Here is a 16,864-nt window from a genome sequence, read left to right on the forward strand (position 1 = left end):
TTTGTTATGAACCACATGACATAATAACTCAAATAGGATCATATTCATTTGAATCATCAAGAAACAATTCATCAAAATCATTAGAAAATCAGGTTAAGACAAATTATAGATAAATATTTATAAACGTAATTTTGAAGTCCATAACTATTTGAGGTATCAGTAATTAGGTATCCGTACAGTATTAGGTATTGACATAATAATTGTACATAATAGACTCATAGCCCCTGAAACCTAATTTTAATTTCAAGTTCATTAGAAAATTTAATATAAGAATTAACTACAATAAAAGTTTTAGCACTGTACCTAAAATTTTGAGTCGTTAATTCATTGCATTCTTACCTTATCTTATGCAATTTTCCGATAATATTTGAAAAAACACAATAAAATGAGTTTGCAAATGTAACACTAACATAAAATAGCAGCAAATTAATTTGAAAATATTTTCCTAAATATATATCCTTCATTCCTCAATATCCCTGGCACGATAAATGAATAAACTCTCCGATGCATGCGCACGCATGGCTTATGCGTCCTTTATTTTTCATAATTTTTATAATTATCATTATTATCTGTTTCTTATTAATTGAAGTATTTTGATTTATGAATATGATTGTTGATTTTCTTTACTGTTAAAAAATCATCTTAGACATAGAACGATATTTGTGATCTATGGATCATGACACCAAAAGACACTTTTATATAGAAGTATTTACTCATGTTCAGTTATCTATGTGTCTGAGTCACAGATATGGTTTTATAGCATTTGACTATCTTTTGGCATTGAGTCATAGAAATGTACCATCTACAGTCCTGGGCAGAAGATCTAATATTTGTTTGTTCTATGCACCGTTGCGGGACCAATGCAGGACTTCACGCTGGACTTTTACTTTCGGCAATTCTGGACGGATCCGCGGCTAGCGTACAGGAAACGTCCCGGTGTCGAAACGCTTTCTGTGGGTTCCGAGTTTATTAAAAACATATGGGTCCCTGACACATTCTTCGTAAACGAGAAACAATCTTACTTCCACATCGCAACCACCAGCAACGAGTTCATACGAATCCACCACTCTGGTTCCATCACGAGGAGCATACGGTAAGTTAATAAAGCATTCTTTTTTTTTTCAAATAAGCAATTTATTCTACAAATGAACGATTGCAAAATGCAATACATACATAAACTTCTATTTAATAGTATAGAATAGTTTACAATTCATAAAAATGATAAAAAAAAAGATTTATAATAAATTTTTATAATAAAATGATGTTATATGTATATATATACGGGATAAGGGATGGTTCAAGTATTACGTAAGCAGATTTATTACAATTATTTACAAAATTGCTTTTTTTTTAACAAAAACAACAATGTCAATGTCCAAGCAAGTAATTTTTCTGTATAATAATCAATCTTATAATCTTAAAATTTCTGTCGTTTCCTATTCCTTTTTGCCTTAAATGAGTTTCAATTAAATGATGTATTGAGTTTTTTGTATAATTCAGCAGTAGTGTGCAAATATATTTCTTCCCCATTGCCCCTGGGTAATTTGCAACCTTGTTTGCAATTTGAATGTGTGAAAATGTGTTGGCAAAATACTGCTGTTTCCTACAAAAACAACTTAGATCATTTAAGTGATACTCAATTTAAGGTAGAAAGGGCCAGAAAACGACAAAAATTATAAGCTTTCAATTACCATGCTGAATAATTACTAGATAGAAAATGTTGTCGTTTTTTTATTTTATTTTTAATTTTTTTCCATTGCACCCTCAATTTTGACATTAGATCCGTGTTCAGCGGTAAAAACTACATTGGAAAACATATGCTGCACTCCAAAGACAGATAACTTTTTTTGTTTTGTGGACCTGTGTAATTGTTAAGTTTATTAATTGTGGTTGCAAAGCTTTTATACCTTTTAATTGAACTTGAAAATAACGTAACATTTCAAAATATCAATTTTAATGAATTTTGTTCACTTCAAATGTGTTGAATACGAATTGAGAAAAAATTAAAACAACGATAGGAGAATTGTTTGAAGAATGGTCGCATGGGTTTAAAGCATCATACATTGTTCGTCATAGTTTTATTATTTTAATCGACGTATAAGTAAAATCAATATATTACGACTAAATGACGCAATTATATTCAATACTTTCTATTCAGATTCAACGCAAAATCTATTTAATACATAAAGTACAATATAAGTCTAACTGATGTGTGAAGATTGTATTAGAAATTCAATTAGAAACGACGTAACCATTTATTTTCCAAGCAAGGATAAAACATTTGAGAAGTTTGGAGCATTCCACATCTCACAACTTAAAGCTATAAATGTCCTCTGTGTACTAACACCTCTTAAAAACAAAGACATGAGAATCGAGTCCCGCCGGTGTTAAGGTTTAATCGTATACACAAGTTTAACGGATAAGCAATATCGTTGAATTTTAACGCAGTACGGTTAGGATCTTGTTCCCCGTCATGGCGATATCGCTTCGGTCACGTCCCGCTTTTGGTTCGTGACGCGCTTCCCCGATGAACGCGCAAAACCTCGATATGCCTCTGCGCCAGGCGATGCTACAGTACGCTTTCTCTAGCAATCGGTCTCATATCGGGAATTATTCAGCGGGTGATGCTCCTCGCAAATCAAAGATTATTGTACGAGTCCCCGGTGGCATCTCGAACGCCCGTCACATCGACGACAGAAAAGGCAGAAAAAAGTAGAAAATCGAGAACAAACGCGCGTCAAGAGCAGTCTGAATTCGAGAGTCACCTGTGCGCCTAAATGTTTTATCAGATGACGGTACAGTATTTTGGCAAATCGTGTTTAAAATGATGTGGCTTTGGAAAAGATAGTCGTTTTATTTATGTTAGAGATCCCAAAAACGTTACAAAAAAGTATTGTTTTTGTTTTTAAGTAAGTAACTTTGGTATTTAAATGTAGCGTATACTATAGGTCTTGTGACAGCAACATTAAAAAATAAGGTTGGAATGCAATTTTTTTACGTATAAAATACGATTAAATTCCAAAATACAACATGATGAAAAATTTATAATTATCAATTCAAATTACATGATACAAATTAGCAAAGTATCATATCAATATTGCAGTGAGCAATATAATTTAGAAAAATCATATATATGATATATAACTTATCAATTTTAAGTTAAATTTATACGACTTGAAGGCACCCAGCTATAAATTAAAATATCTAAACATTTAACAGCCAGCCAGCTTCGCAAAAATAGTCTATTAATAAATAACGCAAATACAACTTGAGCCATCCAAGTCGAGCCTCAGCGGTCGCTGATCTTTTAAGTGAATAAAAGAGGATCAAAATATCAAGAGTCTGGCCATGTACACAGAGGGACTTTTGTATTCCGCGACAATCCGCGGGCTTATAGCATCGCTTCCCTTTCGCTATCTGTACGGGTGGGCGGGCGAACCAAAAAAAAAGAACAGAAAAGAAATCCCAAGCGCTCATGTAGAATTAATAAACAGCTCATTTCCGCACAGCCTGTGCTCATGTGCCGCCAAACTTAGATTTTTTTATTTCGATTAGGCTCGCAATCGATAATGTTCTACTGATTACATCTCATATTTACGTAACCATGCCATACATATTTTTATACATTAAAGGTATTTTGACATATTTATAATGTTATTTTTTCACAATTATTTGATGGTATATACAACTATATATATTTTACGTATTGTTGTATCCATATCGGTAATACTGATTATGTTATTAATGACCAATTCAAAGATAATTTATAATAGAATTCTATTATGATAAAATGTAGAATGTCGTTATAAAATTGTAATGGGAAATAAGTACTTGTTTAATCCCGTATTCTATAGAACGATTTTTTTCAAATAGGTCAGCTTAACACGCAAAAAATACAATTGATCATCGCTTTACAAATTCCATCCATTCATATTCGCGCCCGTATAATATCCATCGGTAAGCACCCAGAACACAAAACGTACCCGCGCGATTTTTAGCAACCGAAACGAAAGATATACGAGCGGACAAAAACTTCCATTCGCGGATGTGTGCACACAAAGACACACGCACACATGAAATGGCACGTGATATCGTCGCGCGTTGGCGGGGCTATGAGTGATTACATCATGATTCGGCGAGGATGGCGAAGGCCCGCTTCAGTTTCTTTTCGTTTCTTATACGGTTCAATCCCCAGAGTCTTTACACCCGCACAATTCGTAATAGCAACATAGTTGATGGGCAAATTATTCATTCCAATTGTTGAGCAAAACTTATTATGCATATTTTACCAGATCTTTTGTTAGCAGAATTAACCCTTTCGCTAGGAGTGTTTTACGCAGAAACAGCGTGTCCCTTTGTAGCGCTACTGACCAGGCACAATGATACATTTCAGTGTATTTCTACATTATCAATCAAAAGATGCGTTGAAAAATTAAAAATTACGTTTTTAATGAATTAGAAATTACTAGGCTGTCGATCATGGGACACTCGTAGCAAAACGGTTAACGTACTTGCGCACAAACCAGTTTAAAACCGGCCACAATTATGTGGAGAGTAGATAATAAAAGTCTAATTAATTCGACCTCTTAGCCGATGCCGAGTAGAAAATTTCAAGTTATACATTTCCTATAGTGATTCCGCATTAGCTTATGACAAAGAAACTAATTTTTTAAATTCGTTTATTCTTTATGTATCTAACTTTGTAGGCCTTGGCCAATAACAACATCGAATGAATTCCATAATTTATTTTTCCGGCCATGACTAAAACACTTAATAAGCATATGATACTAGTTACTTTTCGATAAGCTTCGTATTCTTTATGAAAATTTCACGAACACTCAAAGAAAAAGAATCTGCCCACACCTTTATTGGGTACCGCGCTACCGCAACGTCTGGCGCCACAGCGGGATGACCTCGTTAGGGAACAATTTATCTCGAGCACAACGACAGAGTAGAGATCCACGAAAGCTAATCGACAGCAACTGCCATCGATGGATGTATGCGCAACAGCCTGGACTCCGCTAATTATCCAAATATCATCTGCGGCAAAGTTAGGACGTATAGAATGCATTGAAATAATAATGTGTCAAAACGCAATTCAATGATAGCATTTATAAATTCATTTATAATGTTAGATTGTTTAATTTATATTTTGCATTGGTTGAATAACGTAGCTATTATTTCGTAAAATCTCTTTAAAATTAAAAATAAACATTGAACCGGTTTGCACCGTGGCCGTCTCATTTCACCCTGCCTATGGGGTAAAAAGGACCAGGTTACAATTTTAAAACAGCAACAATAACATTTCTAAAATTATGACTTAGCTGGGAGTTTTACTGAACATAGTCAGACAGTTGTTTGTTTGATGTGTGTTATTTGTTGTAATATAATTGGTTGGGTTTTTATAATATAATTGCACAAAGTCAAATTAAACCTACGTGCCCCACCCCATCCTATATATATATATATATATATATATATATATATATATATATATATATACACACAATGGTAATATAATTAGTATCAAAATAATATTTGCAAGGTTTCAAACCTTACTTGCAAGTAAAATTTGCTATTCTAATTCGTTTTCCAATAGAGACATAAATAAGCTGCATTTTATATGCAGAGCACGTTAGTAAAGCGAAAATATTTTAGTCGAAGTTATGTGATCAAAAATCGCGTGCAAGTATGTAAGTTGATATAAATATTGAACACGGAAACGCAGAGAATTTATTTTTGCGCGACTATTAAATAACAATTCAACATTTGTATAATGTCAACAAAAGCAATAACAAAAATCATTCCGTATGATTTATTTCTCTCTGCATAGGCATGTGAAAAATGTATATATATGCGTATAATAAGTGCTATCCCTCAACAATATTTATAATATTGAAGGTTTATTACAATATTTACAGTATTAAAGGTGTGAAGGTGTAGCCTTGTTGTAATATAAAGGGGCACATTTATTTTTTTTGGCAGCTATATTGGTGTTGACATTTCATTTATAAAATATATAGTTTACATTCTCTAAACATTGAAACAATAGTCAAAAATCTATCGGTGTTTATAAAGATGTTTCGGCAAAAACTATTCATATTTTAAATATAAACTATGTGTAAATTCGCTTTGAAGCAAGTTGCACGAACTTCCCGATACGTGGAAATAATCGATTTAATCAGTAAGAAGTAAATTAGCTATTAGAATAAAATTTTAAACTGTTTCAAAAATAAAGTTTTTGAAAGTCTTTAATCTTTTAGTATGTTTTGCAAATATCTGCTAATTAAAATGATACGGGTTGGCCCATCGTCGAGTTCGAGAAACATCGAATGGCTTTTAATTTTTTTAAATCTCTAAGCCATATAGCTCTCAGCTCATATACACACATGCATACATACATTTTCCAATTTTGGTCCCAAACAATTTAGAATGACTTAAATAAAATCAGCAAGCCGGATTTTCATGCCAAAACAAACTTTTCTTTCGGGCAGTTAAAGTACACAAACAGTCTTATGGTTAGAGGTATAATGTTACGTTTGATACGTTCAATCATTATATAAAAAATACGACAAAATTCATGGCGCTAAGAAGCAAAGCAGAGGTGATCTGAAAGAAATTATTCATTTGAAATTATTTATTTTTTACAGGCTGACGATCACTGCCTCATGTCCAATGAATCTTCAATACTTCCCTATGGACAGACAACTTTGTCACATAGAAATCGAGAGCTGTAAGTATTTGCGCTTTTATTTATATCAAATAAGCACATCATTCTTTGCTTCAAATACAGTAATTATATTATGTAGAGAATAATTTTAACTAACGCGCTAATAAAGATACTAATTTAAATTTTCTTGCTTACTATAAAATCAAACAAATTGATGCATTGTAAAATAATAAGAATAGCATAAAATTTAATTGTTGCACTATAATAAATGTATTATACTAAATATGAAACGACCACGTAATTTATATGTATATAGTTTTTGTATTAAGAATAACATTCAAGTTCAATTTATGTTGACATATCGGGTTGATGAAAAATATTAACAATGAAACCAACTAGGTATAGTATTTGTATATGTATGTATATACGAATAACATATATAATTAATTAATATAACTAATATCGCATAATGCTTACATCACTTGCAATCATGAATTGTAGTGGAAATAGATTTAGATATGGTTTAGTTACCATGTTTATCAAATATAATAAATGTTGGAAATCTTTGTTAAATATTAAACATGTAAATAAACGATATATCTAAATCAGTTAGCAAATAGAGCCTAAGTCCGCGGTGAAATTCGTCCTACAATACACATAATTCCCGCCGGTATCCCCTTCCATCCTAGTTAATCCATTTGTTTCCTCTACTTTTTCTTATTTTTTTTATCATTATTATATTTCGAATCGATTCGAGTCGGTCGCCTTCTCGGCTACAGCAACCAGCGGAAGGAGACGGACGAGCTTAACATCTTTCGTTTTTATTATTATTTTCTTAGTCAGAGTATTATTATAGAGCTGTCCTGTTGTGGTGGATATAACAGGAAGAATATTGTGTGACAACAAAAATCGACAATATATCGGTGCCGGACAAACAACTGCATAGTGCCAGTGCGGCGCCAGTACGCCAACTAGCACGCGTGCACTCCCCGACAATCAAACAGAGAGCGGTGGAGCATATAGTCCGTCATCGCACGATCCGCTCAACGGCCGTATCTCTTACGATGCCCCATCGTGCATCCGGCTCGATAGGCCGAACACCAAGCACGAATGCACGCACCTATCTCGTCATTAGACGATTTTGTTCTTTTTTATTTTTTATTTTCATTCAACATTCGCACAGATTATTTACATATTACTCTGTGCTTTTCATTTTCTATTAGATACAAATTTCAGCCGTAGCTATAATTTGTCATGTCGATCTAGATTTCTAACTTAATGTAGATGTTTACATATACATATGTAGAAGTGCATGAATCTCGAGCATAATCGATTGCACTTAATGTAGTTTTCAGCATGCATTAAATTGTTCCAATGTAGCAACATTTTCATTAAAAGTAAATGCAATTGCCGATAAAAAAAATGTATTAAATGTTAGCCCATACATGATAGGTAGGTGTGTATTTTCTTTACACAACCTTGAACTAAATAAAGAAGCTTAAAATAATCCAAAGTTTTAGGAACGTACTAAAATAATGTACACGAATCAACTCTCAATTCTATAAATGAAAATATTTCTATAAACTGAATTGAAAACATATTTCAAAAATTAATATAGTAAATTTTGAGAATAACAATCCCAAAAAGTAATGATATGTATATATTATACACAGTCACATATAGTGCAAATTGACTCAACCATTTATTTACTGGAATGACAGAGAGATATATATACGAAGAGACATATATATCAATAAAATTATACAATAATATAAAAACACCTACACACATTATATATATATATATATATATATATATATATATGGGTGTTTCAAGGTGTAAGGGTTAAGTTCACAAACTCGTGTGGACAAAGTCATGAGTTCGAACCCCGCTCTGAACAACCTGACATATTTCAGTAGCGCGTTCAATTTTATTAAATGGCCCATTTTCGACATTGCGGTGTGAAAACTTTTCACACCGTCTTTTCACTGAAAAGACAAAGGGAAAACTATCACACTATTCTTCCGTGAATCTAGTTGCAGTTTAACTCTGCTTACGGATCTGCCCTAGGGCAGTACTACCCATTATATATATATATATATATATATATATATATATATATATATATGTATATATTTATAACAAAATTTAAGTACCTAAGCGCTTCACTCGAAAACGCACGCTATTACTACATTTTCATCAAAATCACATTGATTACATATAAACATACATTCAAATAGCACAAATATTCAGCATAGGATTCAGTACACAACATATGAAGTATTATCCAGTATAAAAATATATCTGCATGTTGCGTTGTAATTTAAAATATTGCATGACTTCTGTGTTAGCACTGTATGTTTTCAGTTATATGCTCACTAATATTTGAATTCGAAATTTCTGTCATTTTCGTATGTCCTTCAAAAACGTTTAATGTTCATTTCCTATGATTGTCCTGTTTATGTTATATATATAGAAAAACAAATCATTAAATCCGTATTATTTTTTCACATATTATAAATATTCATCGTGGAGTAGATGTAATATGTATTTAGATATTCCATTTCGCGAACTCAACTAGGATTGCCTTACCAGATTATTAACAACTAAAAGCATAATAAGAACATTAATAAACCAAAAGTAGCTAAGAGTCTGTTCACGAAATTTTTTTTGTTAAGGCAATCACAGTTCAGATGCGAATTCATTAGTTGGAAATAGCATAAGCGACTTGAAATACGATTCATATTTAAATATTTAAATGTCAGATCAAATTTTTAAACATATATAAAATATAATAATATAATTTTTAAATAATAAATAAGCGATAAATTATAAATGATTCAATATATTTAATTAACGCATTTTAGATGCATTTGCAATATTAAGTTTGATTCATTCAAAATTCAAGTCGCTTTTGTTCGCGTGGCTGGTCCCGTGCTTTGTAGCCAGTGAATTATATCGTGTCATGTCATCGCAGTATGTCGATAGAGTAATAATATTTTTCCAATTATTTAAATTGCAGTTTCAATTTATTGGTAGTTCAAGCTTCAAAATTCACAGTTTTATATTTTACAATTATATTCAATTCATATTGTTCAATTCTTACATCACATTTAGTATTTAGAACAATTACGTCAACATAAGCAAAACGTTCAAAAAGCCTAATGTATTTTTATCGTTTCTACTGAAAAAATCTCTTCAAAAAATACAATAAATAGTTTTATATCAAAAAGCTTTTAAAATAACCTAAACTGGAATTTAATGCAACGATGATATTATTCGTAACTATTCGATTACTTAAATGCATTTTTTAAATTAATATTTAAAAAAGCGATCAGAAATAAATCTGAATGTGAATTCAATTCGTGGAAACTTGGTTTTACTGTGATACGATGATAGTGATTAATGCGAATGAATGATATTTGGCTTGCACGGGACCTAACGCGCGTTACCAATCGTTCGGCCGCAAGATGATGGAATGCGTTGAATGACGGCATTTTGTGTGTTGCTATGGCTCTGGAGTCGGATACACGATGCGCGATATCCGCTACTTCTGGCGTGACGGACTCAATTCGGTCGGCATGAGTGGCGAAGTCGAGCTCCCGCAGTTCCGGGTCCTTGGACACAGACAGCGAGCGACTGAGATTAATCTGACCACAGGTACCGATATACACCGCAACAAAAAAAAACAATACTAGCTCTCTCTACTAGCAACGAACATTTTATGCTCGCACTTCAAATTTCGAAGTCTTCTTAGATTCGACTCGATGTTTTACCCTTTATCCTTTCCTGCCAGTTCTATTTTCATGATTTTGACATGGTCATGAGTGTGCAGTTTTGCTAAATACTCATTTTTCTGTAATATTTTATAAGTAATTTAATAGTTTCTTTTTTAATGAAACATATTTCAAAGTTTATATTAGAAAATATTAAATTTTAAAACACGCATACAAAATTATAACATTAGTGTAAAATTAGAGGCTGCATAACTCTTGGCCCCTTCCACAACTCCCCTAAAATGTTACTTCCGTCGTCCAAAACGACACACGGACGCAGGTTCTACGCGCAAAACAGAGCGTCTCTTAAGAGGGCGTATCGACGAATAAAAATTATTGAGTCAACGACTATCTTCACGTTTCCAATGATCAAAGTCAAGTGGTTGTGTTCTGTTCTGGCCCGCAGTCGGCTACACGATGCGCGATATTCGATATAAGTGGAACGAAGGACCGAACTCAGTGGGGGTCTCTAACGAGGTGTCGCTGCCGCAATTCAAAGTCCTGGGACATCGACAACGAGCAATGGAGATCAGTCTCACAACAGGTATAGGGGCCGTGGCCGCGGTCCCCCAGAAAAAATTCCTCACATTGAATTCTGATAGTTCCCGTCTTTTCCCATACTTTCCCAATTCACTTGTTTATTTTTTCGAATTGTTATCAAAAAATTTCAATCTTCTGGCGTTTACTTCTTGAATCAATTTTGATTCATTAATGAGAAGCAATATATTGGATGATGGTGAAACAAACAGGTTTGAAATTTTTTCAGATTTTAAAACGCTTTTGTGTGATTCAAAAATATCTGTTTCATTGTCCATAACATAATTAAATTGATAATATTTCCTTAACTCAAACATCACTTTTATATTCAAAATAAATTAATGATTGAATACTTGAGTTGTATAAAAATATGACAATAGTTTAGTTGCATAGAAAATGCTATAGACTCGCATACAGATCAGTATTACAGAATATGATATCATTCAAATTTTAACAACAATAACAATTTAAATCAGAACATAATAATTTAAAACTTAATGACAATCTTTTTATAAGGAATCATTCGTTTGTTCATTCAATTAAATAAATTTACGAACAGGAAACTATTCTCGCCTGGCGTGCGAGATTCAATTCGTGCGTTCTATGGGCTACTACCTCATCCAAATCTACATTCCGTCTGGTCTTATCGTGATCATATCGTGGGTATCGTTTTGGCTGAATCGTCATGCTACACCAGCTCGAGTCTCTCTCGGAGTGACCACTGTGTTGACCATGACAACTCTAATGTCATCGACAAACGCCGCGCTACCAAAAATATCATACGTCAAATCTATAGACGTCTACCTGGGCACCTGTTTCGTAATGGTGTTCGCTAGTTTATTAGGTAAGTTGATTGAATCGCTAACCAAGTGAAAGTTGTGAATGTATAATTTTCACGATGTTATTTCTGGGACAAGATCCTATAAGTAGGTTCTTGAAATTATTTTATATGTAAAATAACAAAAATAATTATTGAATTTTACAAATCAGTTATATATTGTAATGGTCTGATTTGAATATATTCTAAAAACAATTTATGAAATACTATTCGCACAAATCCTTACAAAATATCAAGATATCAATCAATTATTTTGACTTACCTCAGAATATGCCACTGTTGGCTACATGGCTAAGCGCATCCAAATGAGAAAACAGAGGTTCATGGCGATTCAGAAAATTGCAGAACAAAAGAAACTACAAGCTGAAGGCGGCGGGCCAGGAGGCCCCGGCGATCATTCCCATGCGCCCAAACAAACAGTGAGTAACCGTCAAGCTGGAAAGCCAATAAGTAATTTAAATTTTAACAGAAAATTAAATAATTAAATCAGTCTTAAAAAGGTCAGATAATATAGATTTTACAGTTATAAAAAATTAACATTTCAATTTGTTTGCATATAAATATGTTTATATAAGCACAGTAGATATAAAAGTATTCATCTTGGATTAAATTGGCTATAAATAACTTATAGCCATTACATACATATCCGATAAGATCATGAATTGATACTTTGAGGAAATAAGAATTAGAAAAACAGATGCTCGTTAGTGGAACGCATTGTTCCAGGAGGTGCGGTTCAAGGTTCACGACCCGAAGGCGCATTCCAAGGGCGGCACCCTCGAGAACACAATCAACGGGGGGCGAGGCGGGGCGGCCGCCGACGAGGAGAGCGCCGCGCCAGCGCCCCAACACCTCATCCACCCCGGCAAGGTAAGACTTCGCGGACTCATTGACAGGATACTAAATTGTAAACTTATAAAGTAAGTTGAACTACGTGATATCTATGTGCGAACGACAATTATCATTTCCTAACGATAGATATGAAATAACTCAAAGTGCCTATTGATTGATAAATCCCTTGAATCATTTACATTTTTAGAAATTCCGAATGCTCTTAAGGTTTTGTGTCACGCCTGTCACATCTTTTGTATAATGAACAACTCATTTCCCTCTAAAATGTAATTATAAAAAATTCGTCTGAATCTAAATATTAAAACTATAGTTCATCTATGCATTGTTTTTATTTCTCATACAATATATCAGTCACAATTGAGAACTTTAAGTTTCGGTAAACTTTCTGCACATTCAAGAGGATTTTCTCAATGTTAATAGCTTGCACAAAAAACAAAATTTATGGAATGATAAGCCACTTTGTGGACTGATTCACTGATAATATAAATGATTATATAAAACTCAAAAAAATATATTATAATCAAAGTTTACTGAATCCTAATCGAAGTGCTTTTAGAATTGTTGCATAAATATGTATATGTATCAAAAAAATCTCCTATGTTCTAATAATGTGCATGACTTCATCAAATATTAACAATGTTAGCTCAAATTGTATATTATACAACTAATATTTCACGTCGATGTGCGTCATGTTTAGAAAATTAAAAAATATGTAATGCCCTTTGAATATGCAATTTATTCAAAAAGCAGACAATGATTATAGCAAGAAAAATTGCAGCTAGAACACATGAAAATAAAGTGATTTAAGTAAAAAGTAAATAAACGATTAAACATATAATCTTTGTAAAAATTTTGTAAATGTAAATTAATGGCTTTTAAGGTGAGTTGTCTCATTTACGAGTTGTACAGTTGCATAACACAAATTTTAATTATATGTATTTTTAAAAATATAGCTAATAATTATGTACACTATCACAGTATTGAGCTTGCTATTGTAATTTTAACATTATTTGGAGAAAACTTTATGCCACTGCAACAAATTATCCCACTGTACAAGATATAATCACTGAAACAACTTTTTGACGGATAAGTGATTATTAGCATAAATTTGTAGATATTTATGTATTCCAGATTAAATTTACAAAAAATCTGTAATAAAATAGTTAAAAAAAATATAATAAAAACGATTTAACGGTCTAGTACACTTGTAGATCACACAGCTTGTGCACTTTTTAACAACATTTTCGAACACACGCATTTCGGCTATATCTTCTTTCTGAGATAATAATCTTAAACATTCGCTACGGAAATCTGATAGCTGGTTCTTACATCAAATCAAAGTTTGTTTAATTAGTGACAGTATTTTCATTTAATTTGTGTAAAAAACATTTTAAATGTTATTATTTTTTTATTACATACAAACATATCACATTATTTGTATTTGTACTAAATCACAAATAGAAAGGCAGACATGCATTTTAAGAGTGCAGCAAAATAGACAAATCATTAATATTGCATGCCTAAATAGATATGCATAACATCCTAGCAATGGCAGATCTAACTAAATTTATTCTGTAGGACATCAACAAGCTGCTCGGTATCACTCCGTCGGACATCGACAAGTACTCGCGCATCGTGTTCCCGGTCTGCTTCGTTTGCTTCAACTTGATGTACTGGATCATATATCTGCACGTGAGCGACGTGGTGGCCGACGACCTGGTGCTCCTGGGAGAAGACAAATAGAGGGCGCCCCCAGTATGCACTCCCATACTCAATCCGTTGCCTATTGTAATTGATCACTATGGTTTCTTAAAAAATCCCATATCATTTTTTTACTTATTCTTAATCTATCAGAAACCTTCACCTGTTATGTTCGATCCAATTGTAGAATTATACACCTATATCCCTTCTGCAACATTTGGGCATGGGAGAAGCGCGGTTCTCGCAACCGCCCGAGCGTCGGCTCTTGCCACGTACGGGTCGAATGTTACGCGGGAACCACTGAGGGCACCCGGTTAAGACTCTCGGGTACGGGCTGACGGGACGCTGGGTCTCCGCGCCCCTGCATCGGCAGGACATGATCCAATTGCCAGAACGAGATCAGGCAGACGACAGACAAAACAATGTCGGGCACATAAAACGCAAAATATTCGATCGCGCGACGTTGCCGATGTAGCGAGCAGCTGCACTAAACACGTGTGTTGTCCCGGACCGAGGCGGGTGGTGCATAGAGCGTGTGACGCGAGGTTTCCCCCTTGTTTTCGCGTCATCTTGTCGTGACGGGATCGCCACTTGTTTGTTCTTGGGCCCGTACGGGAGTACTCGATGCGGACATTCTCCACTTTGCGCGACGGATAATTCAAGACACAGAAGAAAGGAGCAACAAAGGCATCGGTGATATATTCTGAACGGTTTTATTATTCCTGACATATAACTATATAAACTATATATATATACACAAATGCATAAATGATAAATGAAAAGGGTGTATCGTGCCCGTATGTAGCATTCCTTATTATATATGTATGAACCCGTTCCAATTATTAATTGTATGAATATATAATATAGCATAAATAACTATGATACTAAAGAGATCACAGATACCAAACAAGAAATATAAGCACATGAGTTCGTTACGTGTGTAAGCAAATTGTCGGCCGATCGGGCTAGAAATCATTCCATCTCGCATCACGTAGGGTTTATATTTGTACCATTAATTCGCTCACTCACACATACTCACACGTATATTAGGATAAGTTGTCACCTGTATCGCACTTCGTATGTATAGAGATACCGTAAGCCGCCAACGACAGTGTTGACTTAGACTAATGAATCGCGTCAAGTCGCATCTCAGAAATAGAGTAAACTTTACATTTGAATGAATTTTAGTTTACACAACAATAAATAAAATTGCACATTCATGTAACGTAATATAGTAGACAGAATGCTGTTTTTATACTTCCAATTTTTCAATCTAGCCACAAGAGTAATAATATTCAACACCCAGTATTCAAAGTATTCAATTGGATGAATTTCCATTAGCACTAATGCGAACATATTTTAAACCAAAAATTAAGGCTTCGACAACGACGACATGCTAAGTGGTTCCACATAAAATAGTTCTATGGTCCACAAAAAATGTTATCGTTTTATTACTGTCTTGTTTAAGAAATTTAGTGTTCTATACTATCTTTAGAAACGGTAGTGATGGTTTCGTGTATATAGGATACAAAGCATTGTGATCAAAGAATTCAAATCATTGTTTGATAAATATACTAATACAATGGATATCTCTTCTTCCATTTGTCTTCAAATAAAGAGTTTACTATATATTTATATCCGATGATGCGACTCGTAGCTAAGAAAACTATGATATAATTTAGAGTCTCGCAAGGGCGGGCGTACTAGGCGGCATTGCGACGGATTCGGAATACGCCCAGTATGCCGGTTCGGATGAGGCGAACAAGAAATTCTAAACTGATATTAATTATAAAGATAGGTTAAAGATATTTAAGTACATATATATACAAGCATATGTTAACAAAGTAATAGGAAACATAACGTACGTTACGAACATTCGTAGTAAATATATATAAATATATAAAAGCATATATGCAAATTGCAAAAAAACTTGTGTTATACAATTATGACACCGTAGCCTTGGAAGGTATCTAATTTTGGTCATTATAAAACATATTTATGTTACTTTTAAAATAAGTATTATTGTAAAAATCGCATTGGCAATTTTATTATTTCATATTATATATTTAGTTTTGATAGATAACAGAATATTGATAGAGTGCATTTACTCAAAATTGCTTTTAGTTGAAATTTTATTTACATATGTAAAAACTTTAAAAAAAAAATTATTTATTAGTAAATATGCTATATCATAACTTAAATTAGATACTAACCAATAAAATTTTATGTTTATATAACTATTATGAAAAAAATGTATTTAATCAGAAAGAAAACATATATAATATATATTACATGTACAGAACAATGAATTAACATAAAATGAGAAAATGATAGTGAAATCGTTTAACGATTATTGATGATATATAAACATATAGACTTATTGTTATATATATATTAAAATATTAAAATAATATATTAGGTACGTTATATTTAAAATGTTTATTTGATACCCCGTAATATATAAAACAACAATTAAAATTATTTGTTAAA

The 16,864-nt window shown here is 33.0% G+C and overlaps 1 protein-coding gene across 2 annotated transcripts in view; it reads left to right on the plus strand.

The window, feature by feature from the left end:
- LOC113378428 (gamma-aminobutyric acid receptor subunit beta) overlaps positions 1-14,422 on the plus strand; it is a 168,176-nt gene extending 153,754 nt beyond the window's left edge. Inside the window, exons 4-10 of one of the 2 annotated variants that reach the window (XM_026618958.1) lie at positions 867-1,093; positions 6,651-6,733; positions 10,853-10,990; positions 11,543-11,827; positions 12,089-12,240; positions 12,548-12,691; positions 14,252-14,422. In XM_026618958.1, the coding sequence (XP_026474743.1) occupies positions 867-1,093; positions 6,651-6,733; positions 10,853-10,990; positions 11,543-11,827; positions 12,089-12,240; positions 12,548-12,691; positions 14,252-14,416 (1,194 nt within the window). In that variant the 3' untranslated portion in view covers positions 14,417-14,422. The remainder of the gene's footprint in view (positions 1-866; positions 1,094-6,650; positions 6,734-10,852; positions 10,991-11,542; positions 11,828-12,088; positions 12,241-12,547; positions 12,692-14,251) is intronic. The other variant, XM_026618959.1, reaches the window with a different exon arrangement.
- Positions 14,423-16,864: the final 2,442 nt, after the last annotated feature.

The sequence above is a fragment of the Ctenocephalides felis genome, unplaced genomic scaffold, assembly GCF_003426905.1.
Source record: "Ctenocephalides felis isolate EL2017-DRISC unplaced genomic scaffold, ASM342690v1 CF-g0.4_SCAFFOLD_01886, whole genome shotgun sequence".
Classification (NCBI taxonomy): domain Eukaryota; kingdom Metazoa; phylum Arthropoda; class Insecta; order Siphonaptera; family Pulicidae; genus Ctenocephalides; species Ctenocephalides felis.